General features: G+C 27.9%; 2 protein-coding genes across 2 annotated transcripts in view; both read left to right on the top strand.

Moving 5' to 3' along the window:
• Positions 1-14,341, top strand: part of LOC113383097 — a 45,946-nt gene extending 31,605 nt beyond the window's left edge. The window contains exons 4-8 of the mRNA XM_026621350.1: positions 7,877-8,094; positions 10,305-10,396; positions 12,042-12,234; positions 13,633-13,733; positions 14,153-14,341. Of these exons, the coding sequence (XP_026477135.1) occupies positions 7,877-8,094; positions 10,305-10,396; positions 12,042-12,234; positions 13,633-13,733; positions 14,153-14,341 (793 nt within the window). The remainder of the gene's footprint in view (positions 1-7,876; positions 8,095-10,304; positions 10,397-12,041; positions 12,235-13,632; positions 13,734-14,152) is intronic.
• A 3,043-nt stretch (positions 14,342-17,384) lies between these two features.
• On the top strand, positions 17,385-18,098 carry LOC113383096. Its single transcript, XM_026621349.1, has 2 exons — positions 17,385-17,468; positions 17,749-18,098. The coding sequence occupies exons 1-2, from the start codon at positions 17,429-17,431 to the stop codon at positions 18,096-18,098; spliced, it is 390 nt and encodes a 129-aa protein (XP_026477134.1). The 5' UTR covers positions 17,385-17,428.
• Positions 18,099-18,849: the final 751 nt, after the last annotated feature.

Here is an 18,849-nt window from a genome sequence, read left to right as displayed (position 1 = left end):
ATTGACTAATGTTATTCAAAAAAAAGCTTGACGGGCTACATTTGAATTTTATAGTTTGTCACATGAATGCTCCAACTTTATTACTTTTAAACAAGATATATTGTGGAGAAAATTATAATCATAAAATGACAATGATTGTCATACATAATTTTGCAGATTCAGATAAGAGAAATAATTAAGAGGGAAAAAGCATTGCAGAAATGCGTTGCACAGGTCTAGAAAACGACAGAAATTTAAGATTTTCATTACAACGCAGAAAAATTACTAGAACGAGGTTTTGACATTTTTTGGGGATTTCTCTCCGATTTTTACAGTTTAACCCTTAATTATAACTTTAGATTGCGGTAAAATATACATTGAAAATATTACGTCGTACAGACAACTTTTTTGTGGTCTTGTGTATAAACTAAAAAATACAATATAAAACCTTAAGCTTGCTAAAGATCAACCCTAATAATAAAAATTTTAATTGAAAACCTTTAGCCAATTATTAAACATTTTGACATTTACAGCCCAAAATATTACACCCACATAACCATGGGTGGAAGTATGGGCAGCTTGCACTTTTCAAATACCCATGTTCCCAAGAGGTTTAACATTTTCGACTGTAAATATCAAAGTGTTTCCACGTCTATTTCCTGCCCAAAATATTTCCAGTACCAAAGTATCAAAATTCTAAAACTCAACAAAGTTATTCAATAGGATATCCTCCTCTTAGTTAAAAGTTGCGATCGTGGCTTAACACAAGAAAGCCTTGCAATATTTCACATGTTCGGTTTATTTGCTCATTTATTCCGATAATACGATAGGAGACACGTGCTGTGCTCTCGAAACATGTACCAAATACGTGATATTCTATTAAAGGCTATTATTGGAAGTTTGTTACTTTGCGGTGACAACCTGGTAATACACCAAGTCCTCCTTTTGTAATACATTTCAGGAGGAAATGTTACGTAAAAGATAGCTTTGTGTACCGCACGAGAGGTTTTAGTATAATATATTTATTGCGAGATAATTGTATCATATTGGAAGTTGAGTTTGGTTTCAAAGAGCCCAAAAGGATTTTCTTTGCTCATAGATTGCGTTTAATAACATGTTTGATCTTCCCCATGCACAAATATGATCGAAAGGGCTTTTACATAGTTACTGAAGCACGTGTAGTGCAAAAAATTCTCTATAAGATAAAAATGTATGATATATGTGAGAGACCAAAAGAATTTTCATTGCTTATAAATTGCATTTACTAATATGTTTTGATCTTCCAGCAATATATGCACTAGTTGAAAATGGGATCGAAAAGTCTTTTACAAAGTTACTGTGGCACGTGTAATATAGAAAATGCTCTACAAAATGAAAATTTATGATAGTACAAACAATATCAATATTTCGTTTTGATATCAAGTTATAGTTACTATAAATTTATAAAAAAAATATTTGATAACCGCACAAATTCAAGATGTCGATTAATGTAAAATTCATAAAGATCATAAATTTAAAATAATATTATTAAGAATATTTAAAAAAAAACATTTGAATATATAATTATATTTATTTGCTGCATATAATATCATACAGGGTGTCCTAGAACTCAAAGTAACCAAAAAAGGAGTGAAAAAGTATTGATCGTAACTATCATGAGAAAAATTTTAAAAAATATATATCTCACGTACTTCCAAAATTTTGGGTATTTAAGTGCAACCTATAGTCTTGGTAAAAAAGTGATATTTTTTTATTACGGATTCCAAGCTAAAATGAACAAAATTAACATAGTAACCAAAAAATCGTCACATTTTCATCAAAGCTCTAGGTTGCACTTAAAAGCTCATAATTTTCAAACTACATGAGATAATTTTTTTTTTCAATTTTTTTTGTGGTAGTTATGATTATTACTATCATATCTTTTGTGTTTGACGTTGAGTTTTGGGGCACCCTGTGCATGTGAGTAATCAATTTATAGAAGATTTTAAATTTTTATAATTTGAATTATTATTATTTAAGCGAATGAAACATTGTAGTAACATAAAATCAATGTAAATACCGTATGGCTATAGTTTTCGAAACAAATCCAATTCACAAAACTTTCAGTTATGTTTCCAAATTAATTCTGCATTTATATGCATGTATTCTGCAATATGTAGAGAGCTTTATTTAGAACTAAATCATATTTTAAAATTCCCATCAAAATAAACAAAATTCAATTTGGATTAATTTTGAAAACATGGAAATAGAGTATTGTTATATAGAATGGAATATAGTTTTCAATAAAGTTTACGAGATAAAAAAGAATGCAACATTTTTCCCAACATGGTTATTTTGTTATTAGTTTTGATCAGTTGATAGATTGTGAGAGCTTATCTGTTTATCCAACATCAAATAAATCTCCCAATACAATTTTAAGCAAATATATCCCTTCACCACTTTAAGCAAATTAAATTCACTGACCTCAGCCTGTTCTGGAGCGCCCACGCTTGGTTTCCTTCTATCTCTGAGTTTTCCGAACATGAAAATGGCAGATATAGCTGCGACTGTCAAGATAGCGTACATTTCCACAGTAATTCCCTCCGAAGTGGCCCTAGATGTCTCCTGGACCATTTCCTCGGCCATAACCGCTTCTGATAACATATTTTGCGGAGCCAGATCTTCCCCGCGCCAAAACATGAATTTATTTAAGATTGCGTCCATCTTTCTGAAATAGAAGAAATTTAAAAATGAATGCAAGGGAAAGTACACCAAATTTATCATTTATAGAAAATAAAATTTTCTTATTTTTCCAATAATTAGGTGAGGCAAATTGAATTTAAACTACATGCATATTTTGCGGAAAAAATCACTGCTGGTGGTAAAAAAAATCAGTAGAGTGAATCAAACTTTTAATGTGGAATGTAATATTTTAATATTGCATTTCAAAATATCATTATATCATTTCTAATTATATTTGGTTCACTTTTCTGAAAATTTTCATACCTATAGCATCAGTTATTATATTTTTTTGCATCATTTTTTCTAATGTAAGATTTTAATATATATCTTAACCTCTTAGGAATTTTATAATTTGTCAATTAAGTCATAACATATTAATTTTTTAAAATATAAAGAATATACCACCTTACAATTTACTAGGATGTTATTCCAAACCTTTTTTTTTAATTTTTAATTTTTGCTATGTTTTTGTATTTTTAAGTAAACATTATTATAAAAATTTAGTACATTTGAAAATTGTCAACTGTCTACATTGTATTTGACGTACATTAGTTTTTTTGTTTTTGTTTTATTTGTCAAAAATTGTGCGAAATAATTTTCAGAAAAATTTGTAAATTTCTAAAGTAAACAGCATTCTATTTACATTCTAAAATAAGGTTCAAAACAAATCAAATTAAATAAACGTAAAATTAAGAAAAAACTATATAATTTATAAGTAGAATATTTATAGAGTGTTATTATTATGGTATTTTGTTTCTAAGTCTATCGCAAATTGTTAATAGGTGTGTGATTAAAATAGTTGTTTTTGTAATATAATACTTTAGATAATAGTTGATTTTTTATATCATATATTAAATATTTATTTTTACTATCTTTACTTTGTGAGCCACTTTCCATTTTAGCATATGAGTTATTTTAAAACAATTTCATTGGCAAAAGTTTTGCAACAACATTATACTCCAATATCCATCTCTAATTTATAAACATATGTTCGGAATTTAAATAGTCCTTTTAAAGTTATTTGCACACGAAGAAGGTCTGACGTTCAAATATCAAAGACTTAATTAATATCCTTGTGTGAATTAGTCAATCGTTCGACCATTAATGATTTGCAATACCACATGTCCTTTGGAAAATGTTATTTTGGACCCAAATGAAAGGTAATAAGGCTGATCATGCGAAATTAATTAAACTTGGCACACATTGTTATTATAATTTACCAAAACTGTGACAAAATTTTTAAATTTATTCATACGGTAGTTTGCGAGATATGCGAACTTACACTCTGACCTGAAACTTGCCTAGTTTTAGGTTGAGAGCACGTTTTGCCTAGGTGCAGCATAGTATTTGAGAATTTTTATTTTTATTTTACAATTTGTATAAGTTTTATAACATCATCTAACTTATTGCATTGTAAACATATTTTCAATTAAAACTTTTAATTAATTCGTAATTTTATTTTTTCGTTATTATCTATCCATTTTCATGGATGCATAATTCGTGGTGAATACGTAAATATTTTAGAATAGCTTGTTTGAAAAAAATATTAAAGTAAAGTATTAATTAACAGTTTTGTTTTACAAACTAAAACAAACATAGTATTCAATATTATATTGAATTAAGGAACTTTAGTAATTTCTGAAAAATATTTTAAAATAGATAATTTCTGTACTAAAGAATAAATTTGTTTGGTTTTAAATCCTCTATCTATCTATCTTCATAAAGTCTTTTTTTCTATTATTAATGATCTTTTTTTTGATTTTATTTCGACGAAAATATACAGATATTTAAAGTTACATGTTACTGAAGTTTGGGTGTTCTTGAAGTTTAGAGAAGTTTCTTGTGAGGAATGGAAAATATTCTCATTATAGATATAATGAGCTCTATTTCGTAAAAGGAGTACGCTGATGTCTGCATTTTTCATCAAGTTCTTCTAATTTAGCAGCATCGTCCATTTCGTCTACATCTTTTGGTTCTACTGGAACGTTCAGTTTGTGACTTCCAGTGCCACTCTTAACTTTTTCCTCCCGTTCTTTTTCAGAAGTTTTAGAAGAGTGACCTTCACGCTGGGGAAGGATATTTATTTCGTATAAATTGTAATGGTCTGGATAATTTTGTTCCAAAACTATGTATTTCAAGGATAATATCTCACGTGAGTTTTGGATCTTCCAGAAGTACCGCGGCCGCTTTTGCCGCCAGCTCGGACTCGTAACCAAGCAAACGCGCAAAGAGCGACTACGGCGACTGCCATCACATAAGTCCCTAAAATACCATTTTAATAATTTTGATATCCGCAATAATCAAATTTAATTCAGAGTTAAGCCATGATTTCTGATCGACATCCTTATCAAGTGAAAATTGAGCGGAAAAAGAAAAATCTAACTTGACTATGACAAAATACGAAAGAGAGAAGGAAAGGAAAATTCAAAACAAGAAAAAAAAGATTTGTTGTTAACTTTGTTAAAACCATTGTTCTGATATATTATATTCATAAGTTTTGTTTAAATGACTATGTTGTGCTGTGTAGTTCAATTACTATATTTAGGTTCAAATTCAAGTATTTTTATGTTACTATATTTCTTGAAATGTTCCTAAATTCTAGAATGATTTATATTTTTAATTTAATTTTTTTTCACCTGCCATCGCATATTCTAAAGGAATAGTAGGAAGGCTACGAGCCGTACGATCAGAAAACCAGTTGAATGGATTAAACCGTGGAAAAAGCCTGTCGTGAACTGTTGCCAGCATATTCATAAATACATTTACTATATACATTTTCTGATGTTATTGTCACAAACTCACTTTAAAATTTTGAAAAACTATTCGTTTGCTAGGTATATTAATTTTTTTTTTTTGATTTTTTAAATATTTTTACTTTTTTTTTGATTAATAAATTTTGTTTTAAATTTTGACAAATTGTCAATTTATGTCAGTGGTTACTAACATTGCATACAGATTTGACAAAGTTGAATTGATAAAAAAATTCCTAAAATAATTATATAAAATTAATTGTTTATGTAATAGATTATAAAATATTTTAAGTAAGATAATGGATATATTTTTTAAAAAAGGTAACCAGCATAAACAAATTACTAGATTTTTAATAATAATGTATAATGAATATATATAATTCTGCATTAAAGTGATGGACTCCTAATTTTTACGAGGATAGCTAAATGGGAATTATTGACCAACACATTTTTTTGGACTAAATCTTTTGATCGAGGCTCTTTGGTTTGCTGCAACTAACAAGGAGTACCTCTGGTTAACTCTTTTGGGATTTGGATGAAACTTTGCATGGTTATAAGGTTGATAGTCAAAACAAGCCTCTTAAAATATTATAGGGTTACAAGATGATTTTACAGAGTTTTCTGCTAATATGTGGATTGAATATTTTGGTTTGGTTTGGTTCAACTAAAAAGGAGAACCCCAGGTCTACTTTTCTGGGATTTGGATTAAATTTCGCATGGTTATAAGGTTGATAGTCAAAACAAGCCCCTTAAAATATTATAGGGTTACGAGATGATTTTACAGAGTTTTGGGCAAATATTTTGGGCTCTGCGTTAAGGCGACGGACTCCTAATTCTTACCAAAGAAAAAGCCAAAAGTAAATTCAGAGGGAGGAAAAGTAAATGGCTGGGAATTATTGATCAATTAATTGAATAACAAAATATCTTGGAATTACCTATTACTCTACCATGTCTTTGCCATAAATAAGTAAATAGGCTTGTGTCAACTTCTGCCTGGTCGAATAGAATAAACGAAGATGATACCATTACGCACTACATTTTTTACCAATTAATTATAATCGTTAGCTCAACCTGTCAGCAGATGGATCATAAATCGATACCTCGGACGGGGTATGCAATTTCATTAGCAGTATCTGATTACAACTGATATGATGTGTCGACGATACCTTGAAATGTCAGACGTTTTAACCGGAGGCCGGTCTCATAAAACGTCAATCCCGATTCGGTCGACCAAGCAATTTAGAATTAAGTTTCGGGTATGTTCTCAATTTCGATCATGAAGAGGCTATATCGTTTTAGGAATTTCAGGCTTCATAGATTTGGAAACAGAACTTATCGAAAATATTATCTCAGAGGATTGGGAATACTCTGAGGAATTACCATTATATGAAATTCAGATACTTGGACATAAGTTTATGAACTTTGTTGCTGAGCATATGAGTGAAAATCTGATTATAGAAATTTATTAAACCATTAAATTTTGCAGCAAATATTGATTTATACATACACATTATTACATAGTTAATCAATTGTTTTTTTAAATGAAAAAATGCATTTGAAGTTTATTAAAATAATAATGAAGTATTTCTAGTAATAGGTATCACTTAATAAACGTCAATGAAATAAAATATGGTTGAAACACGTTCAATACAATTATTTTATTTGTAATGGATTTTACGCATTAGGGCGTAATTGTTCTGAAATTAGAGCAAATATTACTCTAAAAACACGTAGGATAAGTTATATTAATATGTTTATTCAATAAATATTTAAAAAAATATAGCCTATATATAGTGCAAAATTTGGATTTTCTATTCCAAATAAATATAGTTAAAATAATGTAAAATATTCTTTAATATATTACAAAATGTGAATTTTAATTTTATTTCCAAGAAGTACGTTTCTGTATCATATGAACCAAGTTTCCGCTTTCATTTCCGAGTTATACATATACGTTTATATCTAATAAATTTAACAATAAGCAAAATTTGATTAGATCACGGATGTTCTCATATTGATATCAGGTGCCTCAGTTCGTAATTCAATATATTATGCTCTCGACTTAATAATATAATATTACGTCGTGGATTCGTTCAAAGCATTTTATGAAATAATGTATAGAATGGTGTAAATAAATAGCAACTGGTGTAAAATTATATGCAAATTTTTTCTGTTAAAATTTTCTAGTTGAAATATATTTAAAAAAATATTGACAATCAAAACATTTTTAAAAATCCGGGACAATCCGGAACAAAACACCTAAATCCGGGACAAATATTGCTTTTAGAGAAATCCGGGACGCAAGGCGGAAAATCGGGACTGTCCCGGCCAATCCGGGAAGTATGGTCACCTTACTAAAATACATGAACTCATTATTTAGTTTATAAGCAATGTATCTTTATAAAATTTGATTTCTATCCTTCCAGGGCCTCAGACAGATCGCCCTTTGACAATTGTTGTGGGGCCGGCTATTTGGCCGTCGGTTCAATATCGCAGTCGACTTCGGAACCGTCGAGCCCCGGGGAGCCTCCACCAAACCCCAAATATCGAGTTGTTATGCTGGGAGATTCGGGTGTGGGGAAGACTGCCCTTGTTTCCCAGTTTATGACTTCGGAGTACATGAATACTTATGATGCCAGTCTTGGTAAGACGAAAACATTGTAATAGACAATTTATAATAGTAAACATATGAAGTGATTTTTGGTCAAAAAGTGACCAAAAAAATTGCATGTAGATACAGTGTACTTCAAAAAAGCAACAGAAGATGTGAGATTTTTATGGCTTGTAAATCTCTATGTTCCAATTGACTTCAAGTCTTTGATTTAAAAATCATATTTGTTTCATTGTTTCCTATCATTCCCTGTATTTTCACACCAAATGCACTTATTATACCGTCAATTGCCTGTGAATGCCATCCTAAGAGTCTCAATATTCTTTACTTAAAATTCTTTAAGAGTGGCACGTTAAAAAGTAATTTACCAAATTCCTAAATTTGCATATAGGGCAGTAGCTAACAATAACTTGACGTGATGAAATCTCCTAGAACTTGGAAATGTGAGGATTAACTATTCTTGCGTGCTAGGATATACGCAATGATCCTTTTATCGGTTCCATCAAGATCTAATCTGAAGGCATTAGTATATAAAACACCGTGGGTACTATGTACTATATCGGGATATAATGTAGATGTGATAATCAAGAAATATTGTAGAAGTTGACGTAATCATATATGATGAAATTTGAAATATAAAATATAATTTAAATTCAGCATTTAAATATTACAACGATGCACGGACATTCTTTTTATCAACAATTATAATCTTACGTCCTATAAGCAATTGGGCTGAAACTTTTCCTTATATCAAATTTTTAGATGGTAACCCAACGGTTGGTCCATTCTTATATTTGATTACTTTATTTTTATATATTATAGTAACCCAAGTTTGATTATTTCATTTTTAGAATTTATCTAATACAGCGTTTGTAAATCTTATCTTATCATCAATTTGATGCCGCAATGCCCAAGATTCCCAATTGATATCAGAATTTTTAGCAAAGGCATGGACAAATATTTTTGCACTGATCTACTAATTCTAAAGAAGTTGACCTCAAAACTAATTAAAGAGAGTATTTAACGTGTTTCACCAAATACAGACGTTTTTGAGAAAACTTCGACAAAAGGCCAAATTTTGGATTACATACAGATACATGCAGCCACACTCATACTTTTTCCAATATTGATCTCAAACGATCCAGAGTGTCTTCAAACAGAAAAAAGTAGGCAAATCTGGCAAAAACAAATACTTCTCCTTCTGGAAGTTAAAATAGGAAGAATTATAGAACAGAATAAATTTCATATCAATGCATATTACAACAACAATTTCACGCATTATAAATCCTTTAACAAAAATTTCATACGCTAATTACTTCCATACACAATTGCAATTTCATTTGAATTCTGAAATAACATATTATCGTTCGTGTAAACAAAACAAGTAATTATCTATAAACAATGAATCTGCTACAGCATCTCTATTATCTAACAATTTCAGTATATTTTAAATTTAATTAACAGCGTCCTATGTACATATTTATTATGTAATGTAATCAAATTTTATGTTTTACTATATTTCATGTCACAGCCAATTAACTGGAATAACAGAAACCCACCTAGTAAAATTGCAAAAATTATTTATCAAAATATTGCATATGGTGATAGAACAATAAATTTGGTAAAATATGACTAAAACTGGGTTAATTGTTAATTAGTTTTTATAAAATACTAATGAATCGTGGAGTTTCAGAAAAATCAGTATTTACTGAATCGTGGAGTTTCAGAAAAACCCAATATTTACTGATTAGATTTCGAAAATCTTAACAAAGAGAAAAGCAAAGTTACGAAAATGATTTATCAAAATGTTTCTAAAACTCTCGTAAAAGCATTATCGTGTAGACTCAACATCTGAACACAGATTTATACTTCGTTAAGGTAGTTTCGTCAGCATCAAGAAACAATTTATTTATCGACTTTATTTGATCGAGATACTGATACAAATATCTGAGGTAGAGGTAAATGCGATTGGAAACCCATTTGAAATAAATTCAATGATGAAGACTTATTTTTATAACAGAATAAAAATATTCCTTATTAAAATTATTCCCTTGACCAATCTCAACCCAATATTTTCTTTATCATCCGACATATCAATTCAAATCACACCCACGGTGTTTACATATTTTTGCCGAAAAGCTGTGCCTTTCCTTTAGAAAATATTATACAAATATCAATATGATATTGTGCGACAATAACATTTTCTCGTTGGGTGGTTCTGATTAAATTTTCATATTTTTCAGATGAAGAATTCGGTGAAAAAACAGTTTCCGTGTTACTGGACGGAGAAGAGAGTGAGATGACTTTTATCGATCATCCGGCGGTCGAGATGTCGGTAAGTAGACGAAGAAATTTTATTCTTAAAAAATTCATGCAAAATAATAAGAAATTTTAATTATTAAATATAATAGCGAAAAGTTAATTAATAAATAGAATTTTATAAAATTAAATTAAATTCATATAGTTGGGGAAGGTAAACTGAGCCTGTACTTTATGAAAGCATCAGATTTGTGAAAACAAAAAGAAAGTACTAATTGAAATATGAACTAGTGGTGCATGGCATTGTGCCTTAAGGCAAATTGCTGAGACTTCCCGTACCAATTTTTTTTTTCAAATTCAAATTTTTTTTAGAACTCTGGTAAAATCGATCATTGAGATTTTTAAAGTTTTTGAAAAAAATTGAATAGATCAAGTTTAGTTTCCAGTCAGTCGAAGAATTTACTCTTAACAAATTAATTATAAAATATATATCCTATAAGTATGTTACATAAGTTTATTACTATTAAAAAAAGATATTTCATTTGAATTTGTATATTTTCTGAAACATTTAATACGCAATAACTGCGTTACGATAACAAATGAAATTTCCTGGTGTTCATTAAAACGTTTACGAGAACCTCAAAGTTAATTAAATAATTTAGCATGGCCATTAAGTCGTTATAAAATTTTATGTTACTTTATAGATAGATGTTATATATTTTTAGCTTTAATAAAATCGTTATCGTTTATAATGAAATGGTTGAAGAAATAATAATATTTCTAAATTATCTCAAAATTCAACTGGAAAAAAACTAATTTAAAAATTTATAATTAATTCTCTGAAAATTCTTTTTTTCACGAAGTGTGAAACATGAGTAGGCATTTTCATTTCGTTGTAAATTAAATAAAACCCCTCACACAAATACTACGAAATCTGCTTTCTGATTTATAAGTTCTCCTGAATTATTTTTAATTAATCATACCACCCTGCCATATTTCATACACGTCCTTATTCCGAAAGTTGCACTGAAATTTAATTAGAATTTTCCTCAAATTACACTTTTAGCTTTTCCAGGAAAGAAAACACAGAAACCGTGTACCCTTTGTAAATGCTTGTTTTTTATTGTACAAGTTAAATGAACATCTGAAGATGATATTTTCCGATGAAGTAGGAGTTAATAATTAAAAATGATCACCATGTCGTTTTTAGTGCAAACTAAAATGACTATTGAAGTGCTTGAAATTTAAATACCTTTAGTTGAAATATTTTGTCAATGCACTTTATAAACAAAATGGATTAAATTTTATCTAGAAATTACTATGGAAATTAATATTATATACTAAGTGCCATCAAGGATCTGATGGAACAAACGAAAATTAATATAGGTTGGATGGAGGATTAAAGTTTTCCTCTCGGGATTACATGCTAGATGAAATTAAAAAAGCTTGCGGCCAATTAATCTAAGCTTTATTAGATTTTCATAACAAGGAGTAAAAAATAGGGTATAAAAATTAGTAAATTAAAGATAAAAACGATGACCATAAATTTGATCCAAAATTAGAACCACGTTACGAACTTGAAGGAATCGTCTAAATACCCCATATAATAATGGAAATTTAATCTTTTTATACCAAGAAGCTGTATTCTTAATTTTTCTGGTTCGATGACTGACTAATACAAACTTTATTATTAATTAATTCTTATATCTTTTAATTTCCAGGTTGAAAATTCTCTCTCTACATACGAGCCACACGCATGTGTGGTAGTTTACAGTGTGGTCGCCAAACACAGTTTTCAGTTTGCCGAAGAAACTTTGAATTATTTGTGGCAAGAAAATATTACGAAGGACAAATCAGTGATTGTCGTGGCAAATAAAGCAGATTTGGCGAGGGCCAGAGTCATACCAAATGCAGGTAAAAATAATAAAAAATTAATTATTTATACTCATTGTGTGAAGTATATGTAATTTTTTGAGATTATAAGGTATTTGTCAAGTTTTGGTAGCTTTAGAGAAGTAAAAAAGAAACTACGTTTGTTTACACTGAGATAAAGTAAAAAAAATAAAAACAGATTCTGCAAATCGTCTACGGTCATTATTGTCTCAACATTTTATTCTTTATAAAGGATGGCTGGTGATTCTGATTAGTATTAAAAATATGATTAAAAGATGAACTGTTTTTAGAGAACTTCAGTGTGTTTTTAAATTTTAGTTTAGGGTTGTAAAAATTATAAATATGTTCAATCATTCTGATAGAAATTTATTGTAAACTTTTCCCAATATAGCAACAATCACAGTCATTGCAATTCATCTTAACAAATGTATATTTTTTCAACGCTTTGACTGTTAATATATATATATATATATATATATATATATATATATTTATATCTGTGTGTGTGAGTGTGTGTGTGTATAAGTACATTATCATTATTTGAACAAAAACCGCTTATTTCCTTAAACACAAGAAGTTTTCCATATGCAAATTATTTCTTTTCTTTCTGTGATTTTGTCGCATCTTCATTTTTCGAAAAGAGCCTAAATCTCCCATCAAAAATGAATGGTAAAAGCAAATCTGCCCTTTGAAGTTACCTTTATAATGGAATCGCAAACGAGATATGTAGATATATTCATTATTCATATGTATTCCTTTACTTTCCGACCTCACGCTTTTTAAACTAATGACCATTCATCATTTGTGTATGAAAATATATTATTTTAGACAATGGTCTGTGCGGTTCTGGATCCTGAATTGTGATGAATTATATGGAGCCATTGTGTGGTGAAAATGTTTCATTAGGCATGAGCTGTGTTATATATTAATTTAAGCTTTTAGCTTTGGTAATTTCTTAATTAAGGAACAAAAGGAAGATTTGCTTTGTCGAATCATTAATATGATGACCATGCTTTAAAAACATGAGTCTAAACAAAAAAAAACATCGGGTTCAAGAGATTGTAGATTGTAATAGAAACAACTAATTTGCACAACCAAGTTTGTTGAAAATTTGGGAAAACTGCACATTTGCATTCTTGAGTATGGAACAAGAGTAGAATTTCAAAAAATTATTTATCTAATTCTTATCTTTCCAATGGAAAAAATGTGTTTTCACCAGAAAATTTGATTTGCTGATTTTGTTAATAATTCATTTTAGAGTATCGTAAAAAATTATTTTACAGTATGTAAAATAACTGTATTGCTTCTGAATTACAAAGAGCTAAGAATGAAATCTGTACAGAGATATTTTTAATAATGAATTGAATTTTAATAATTCACTTTAGTTCTTTCTAATAATTATGTAAAATAATATTACAGATGGAAAAACTTTAGCAGCTTCACGTGAATGCAAATTTATAGAAACATCGAGTGGAATTCAACACAATGTGGACGAATTATTAGTTGGGATACTTAAACAGGTAGAATAACTATTCTTTTTTGTCTTTATTGAATAAATAGATATAACTTTATATTTCCAAGTGAAAAAAAACCATTCCAAGACGGATACATAAAAAAATCAGTTAAAAATACTAAATGTTGAAATATATCATAACTAAAAGGATGACCATTGGGTTGCCTAAGAATAGGCTATTGAAACAATTACTAAATGTATTACTATAATGAAAGATAGATTTTTTAATTCATATGTAAACAAAAATCGTCAATCAGACTTTATTTTATTTCCATATAAATAATAATCTATATAAATCATAAAAACATTTAGTAATTGTTTTGTTAACTTTAGAGGTAAAAATAACACGATTTTAGGAGTCGTAAAATTTGAGTTCAATGTTATTGTAATATTTTATTTACTAATTTATTTATTTCAACTTTCCAGGTTCGTTTAAAAGAATCTCGAGACAAAAAACGTCAGCAACAAGAAAGCACTTCCTCAAATGGATCAAATGGAAAATTGAAAAATTCGAGAACTCACGTCTCTCTGCATTTGGCAAGAGAACTTTTGCAAAAAATTTGCATCAACGACATCACGAAAAGCCGAAGTTGCGAAAATCTACATGTTCTATGAAAGTAAATGAAAAAATCGTCGATTTCCTGAATGAAATAAAGCTGGCCTTTGCATTCAGGCTGGAATAATAATAATGGTCACATGTTCTTGACCAAATGGTTTATCGCTTTAAAATTAAAAACATAATTATGAATGATATTACTAATAATTAATGGCTGTCCTAATTTCTGTTTGTGTATGACGTAGAAATATTAAGCATGTTTTGAAGATATTTTAATAAAAATGCAGGCAAATGCATTTAATTTTTGAGATGCAGAATTTTGTCACAGGTGACAAATTGGCGATTGTTGTATCAACAATTTAAGATAAAATCATGTCATTTTGAAATGAACTTCAAAATAGTAATTAAAATTGAAAATGAAATAAAATTCAAAATAGTAATTAAATAACATATAAAACTGTGCATTATAATATACCTATCATTTAAACTTTATACTTCAATTTAATTATTAAATTTATATTTAAATATTCATTTTTTCCTACGATAGCAGTCTTCTAGAAAAATTAATAATTTATTTTAATTTGAATTATGATTTTCTATGTATATACATGTAACATATGAAATATGAATATATATTTAACATATGTGACAATAATAAATACATAATCCGTTCTCAAAGTAATATATGATAAAATATCAATACTTTAAGCACAATCTATTTTGCCAATACGAAAAATAGATCTTACGTATATCATATTTAAAAATACATAATAAATCTTAAAATTAAGCAGGATATTTAATATTGTATTTAAAGAGTAAAATCTTTCACTTAAAATAAATATTATAAATTATCATGTTAACTTAAGAATTTTTTTTGTAAGTTTAACAGTATTTTTAAAAAATATAATTATTTTTTAATTTTGTTCTCTATTAAATAGTTTTAACTATATAAAATTATTTGTCGTTATTTTAGTTATTTTTCCTAGGGTTGAATTATTTATTTTGTTGTAATTTTTAAATATTATTAATAAATACTGAAATAATATATCATATCTTATAGTGTATGTTAGGTTTATGTTAGAATTAATAATAATTAATCATAATCATACTATTAGTGCTAACATATCTTGTAACATTCTAAAGCTATGTCAATTAATCTCTAACGATTCTTTAAATTTTAGATTTTCTATCATAAATGTTAAGTTTTATAAGAATATAATCTTTGATGTGATATTTTTATATTTCCTTATTGTATAATATTTATTAAACATATTAGTAACTAAATGCAAAGGACTCAAACACGATTTCTGGCAGATGTTATATATTTTGATACAACAAAGTAAAGATTTTTTTGTAAAATATATAAGAAAACTATTTTTTTCCAATAGTCCCGAAGCTTAATTACAAAAAAATTACATTTTGTTTTAGGTATCGAAGTTATTTAATATAAAATTGAAATGCAAATTACTCGCATTGAATTGGATTTTAATAAAATAATTCCTTGTAAATATTTTGATAGAATAATTTTAACGCGCAAGTACCGTGTCATGGTTTATCAAAATTATTGCAATTTCTCATCTAATGAAGAACTGCATCAGCAATTTATTTAATTTAAGAGATACTAGGCAACCTTTGACTTTCACCATCGACCTGAAATATTTCTATAATTTTTACAGACTTTAATCCTACAATTTAATCAATATTTATCCGCAAGATCTAATTGATGCCAATGCGCAATAAAAATGTAAAATAAAGTATTTTTCCATTGGAAATTAAATTTTTTAAATATAAAACTTTTCAAATTTCAAAATTGCCAACAATTGTATTATATATATTATCAAAATTAAAAAAAATTTACTCTAACTTTCAATAATAAAAATGTTTTCAAGAAAACGTATGTTACAGTCCTTCGCATTTAAATTTATATCTATCGCATATTTGTTAAGTAAATGTGTGTCTAGTATTTAATTTACAATAAAATAACAAAATGTCTCGCAAGTTGAAAAATTCAAGTTTAGAAAAAGAATTAGAAATGATATATTCTAATTGTAATTCAAACTTGAAAACTGTAAAAAAATTACTGGCAAAACCTTTACATCTCAATGAAATAAATTCACTATAATCATTAGTCTTTATAATAAACTTATTGTTAGTCTATTGATTTCAATTTTAATGTAATTATAAGTATCATTTTATATTATTCATAGATAAATCTTCCATGTAAAGAATTATCTTAATGACAATCTACCATAGGTATTTTAATATGTATATATCAAAGTTAAATAAAATATAAAATCTATATTATTATTGATCAAAATGTGTAATATAAACTTTAATGTGATAATAAAAATGTGTGTGCATTTTATTTATGATCTGTTTTTTTTTAATATTAAAGTTATATTTATATTGGCTATTAAAATTTTTAAATTTTATTGATTTATTTATTTATAAGTAAGCAGATAGAAATAAAATAAAATGATGGGCCCTAGGGCAGGTCCATGAGCTGAGTTAAACTCCAATTGGATTCAAAGAAGAATAGTATGAGAGATTTGCCATTGCCATTACACACCGCAGTGCTCAAAATAGACTATTATCAATAAAAAAGAACATATTTTTGCTATATATTTTCAAGTGAAAATGGACATCGCTACTGCACGATGTCAAGACGTCCAGAACGGGGTTCTACTTCTCACGACTACGTCCACACGAGTCCGTGAGCTTAAACCATTTCATCGTGGAGCACCCATTAATCATTAGTGAAAACTATTATTTTGAATCTCTGAATTAGTCATGAAAATAATATACCAATTGGTATTTTGAAAAAATTCCACAACAAAATCCAAATAAAATTTTATACTGAAATTAGAAAAATATTTCATATAAAAAATCGAATCAATTATAATTTTAATCCCATTGGTATTTAATCACTTTCCCAAATAGATTATTACACAATCCTAAGTCATTAAAGATAGGTTTTGTTTATCAATTAGATTCCGTGATGTTGTTTTGATTGATTTCGGGGTAAAAGTCAAATATAATTAACGTCCAGCTGGTTTACTATATAAGAATGAGCAATTTGCAACTTTGTATGTCACTTTACATCTTAACGATCTTAAGTGAATTGATATTTTGCTCGAATCAGCAAAATGAAATTTTCTCTGGTGTTTTGTATTCTGCTATCGGCAGGTAATATAGTAAATGATACATTTGAAAAATATATAATTTATATATTATCATTAATATTCAAAGTTCAACTGTATGTAAAGAATTTACTTTAATCTTCTTATAATCATCTTTCTGCTTTTCTGATTGCTTTGATACTAAATACGTATCACTTGGATTCCCAAGTAAAATTTTAGCGAATCTCAAAATTTATAACAATGTTATTGTTTTTCCATGTTTCTTCATTTTTTATGATAGTAAACTAATGAAACTATACCTCTAATTTAATTTTTATATTTTTCAGCTTTTCTGTGTCTCTTCATGGTTATGGCACTCCCAATCGAAAACTCTATCACATCCATTGAACATCTACCAAATTCAGATGATCCTGAGCTATTAGAAAGACAAAAACGTTTCACAATGTCTACTTTCATGAACATGAAAGGTGGTGGTTTTGACAAAGCAGAAAATGTGGATATATTCCTTTCCAACCAGAAAAACAAAGAGTTCTTTGGCTCCATCATTGCCGGCGGAATAGCCGGGTCTCCAGGGGGGCCGGCAGGCGTAGGGCTGGGGGCGCTTGCCGGCGCCGTAGGTTACGGAGTGGGCAATATACCGACTTCGAAGCCGAGGAATAATACGAGACGTCACTAATATACTAAAATTATCAATTATAATTGATAAAATTAATATGAAAGTTTGAATGTTATTTTAACTTTTAGATATGTTACTATTTAACGCAATTTAGATAGTAGTATTCAATTAGCTATATAAAATTAATACTTTTCCATATCAAATTGCAGTGTTATCAAATTTATTATATTTTATTAGTTGAATATCTGCCTAGAAATATAAACTTAAATGTACAACTCAATTGAATTTATAAAATAAAATATATTGAAATTTTTAAACATTTATGTGTTTTTTATTTTAAAAATTATTGGCGAAATGTGTTGGACATCTTAATATATTAGGTTTCAATATTAAGTTTTTCCTTGATAAATATAATAATCTGTTTCACTATATAAAATAATAAGACAGGGTCCGGCACTCGAAGTGTAACCAATTGAAAAAGACATAAACTCAGTTTGGAAAATTACTTTTACTCGATTCAAAGTACAAAATGTGTATTATAATGTAATTATTATCACAATTATTTAAAATTATACATATTTTATTAATTTTTATATTTTTATTTTAAATCATATGCAGTTTTATAAATATAATTATATATATATGATTATAATATATATATATTAGGGTGGTCCTTAACATGGACATTCTCGAATTTCCTTGCTCCCAAGTGCTCAAATGGTTCTAAATTGATAAAAAACAATTCTCTGAAAGTTTTAGCTTTTAATATTAAATTTTAGATAGTGCGCAATTGTCCATATTAAAGAACACC

Source organism: Ctenocephalides felis, unplaced genomic scaffold (genome assembly GCF_003426905.1).
Source record: "Ctenocephalides felis isolate EL2017-DRISC unplaced genomic scaffold, ASM342690v1 CF-g0.4_SCAFFOLD_03570, whole genome shotgun sequence".
NCBI classification, from domain to species: Eukaryota; Metazoa; Arthropoda; class Insecta; order Siphonaptera; family Pulicidae; genus Ctenocephalides; species Ctenocephalides felis.
This window is presented reverse-complemented; position numbering and strand designations above follow the sequence as displayed.

What these genes read in the sequence shown, in the direction of transcription:
- LOC113383096 (XM_026621349.1), top strand. Translation starts at nt 17,429, where the DNA reads ATGAAATTTTCTCTGGTGTTTTGTATTCTGCTATCGGCAG. An exon ending in TTGTATTCTGCTATCGGCAG is followed by an intron (nt 17,469 to 17,748) that starts GTAATATAGTAA and finishes TATATTTTTCAG; the next exon opens with CTTTTCTGTGTCTCTTCATG.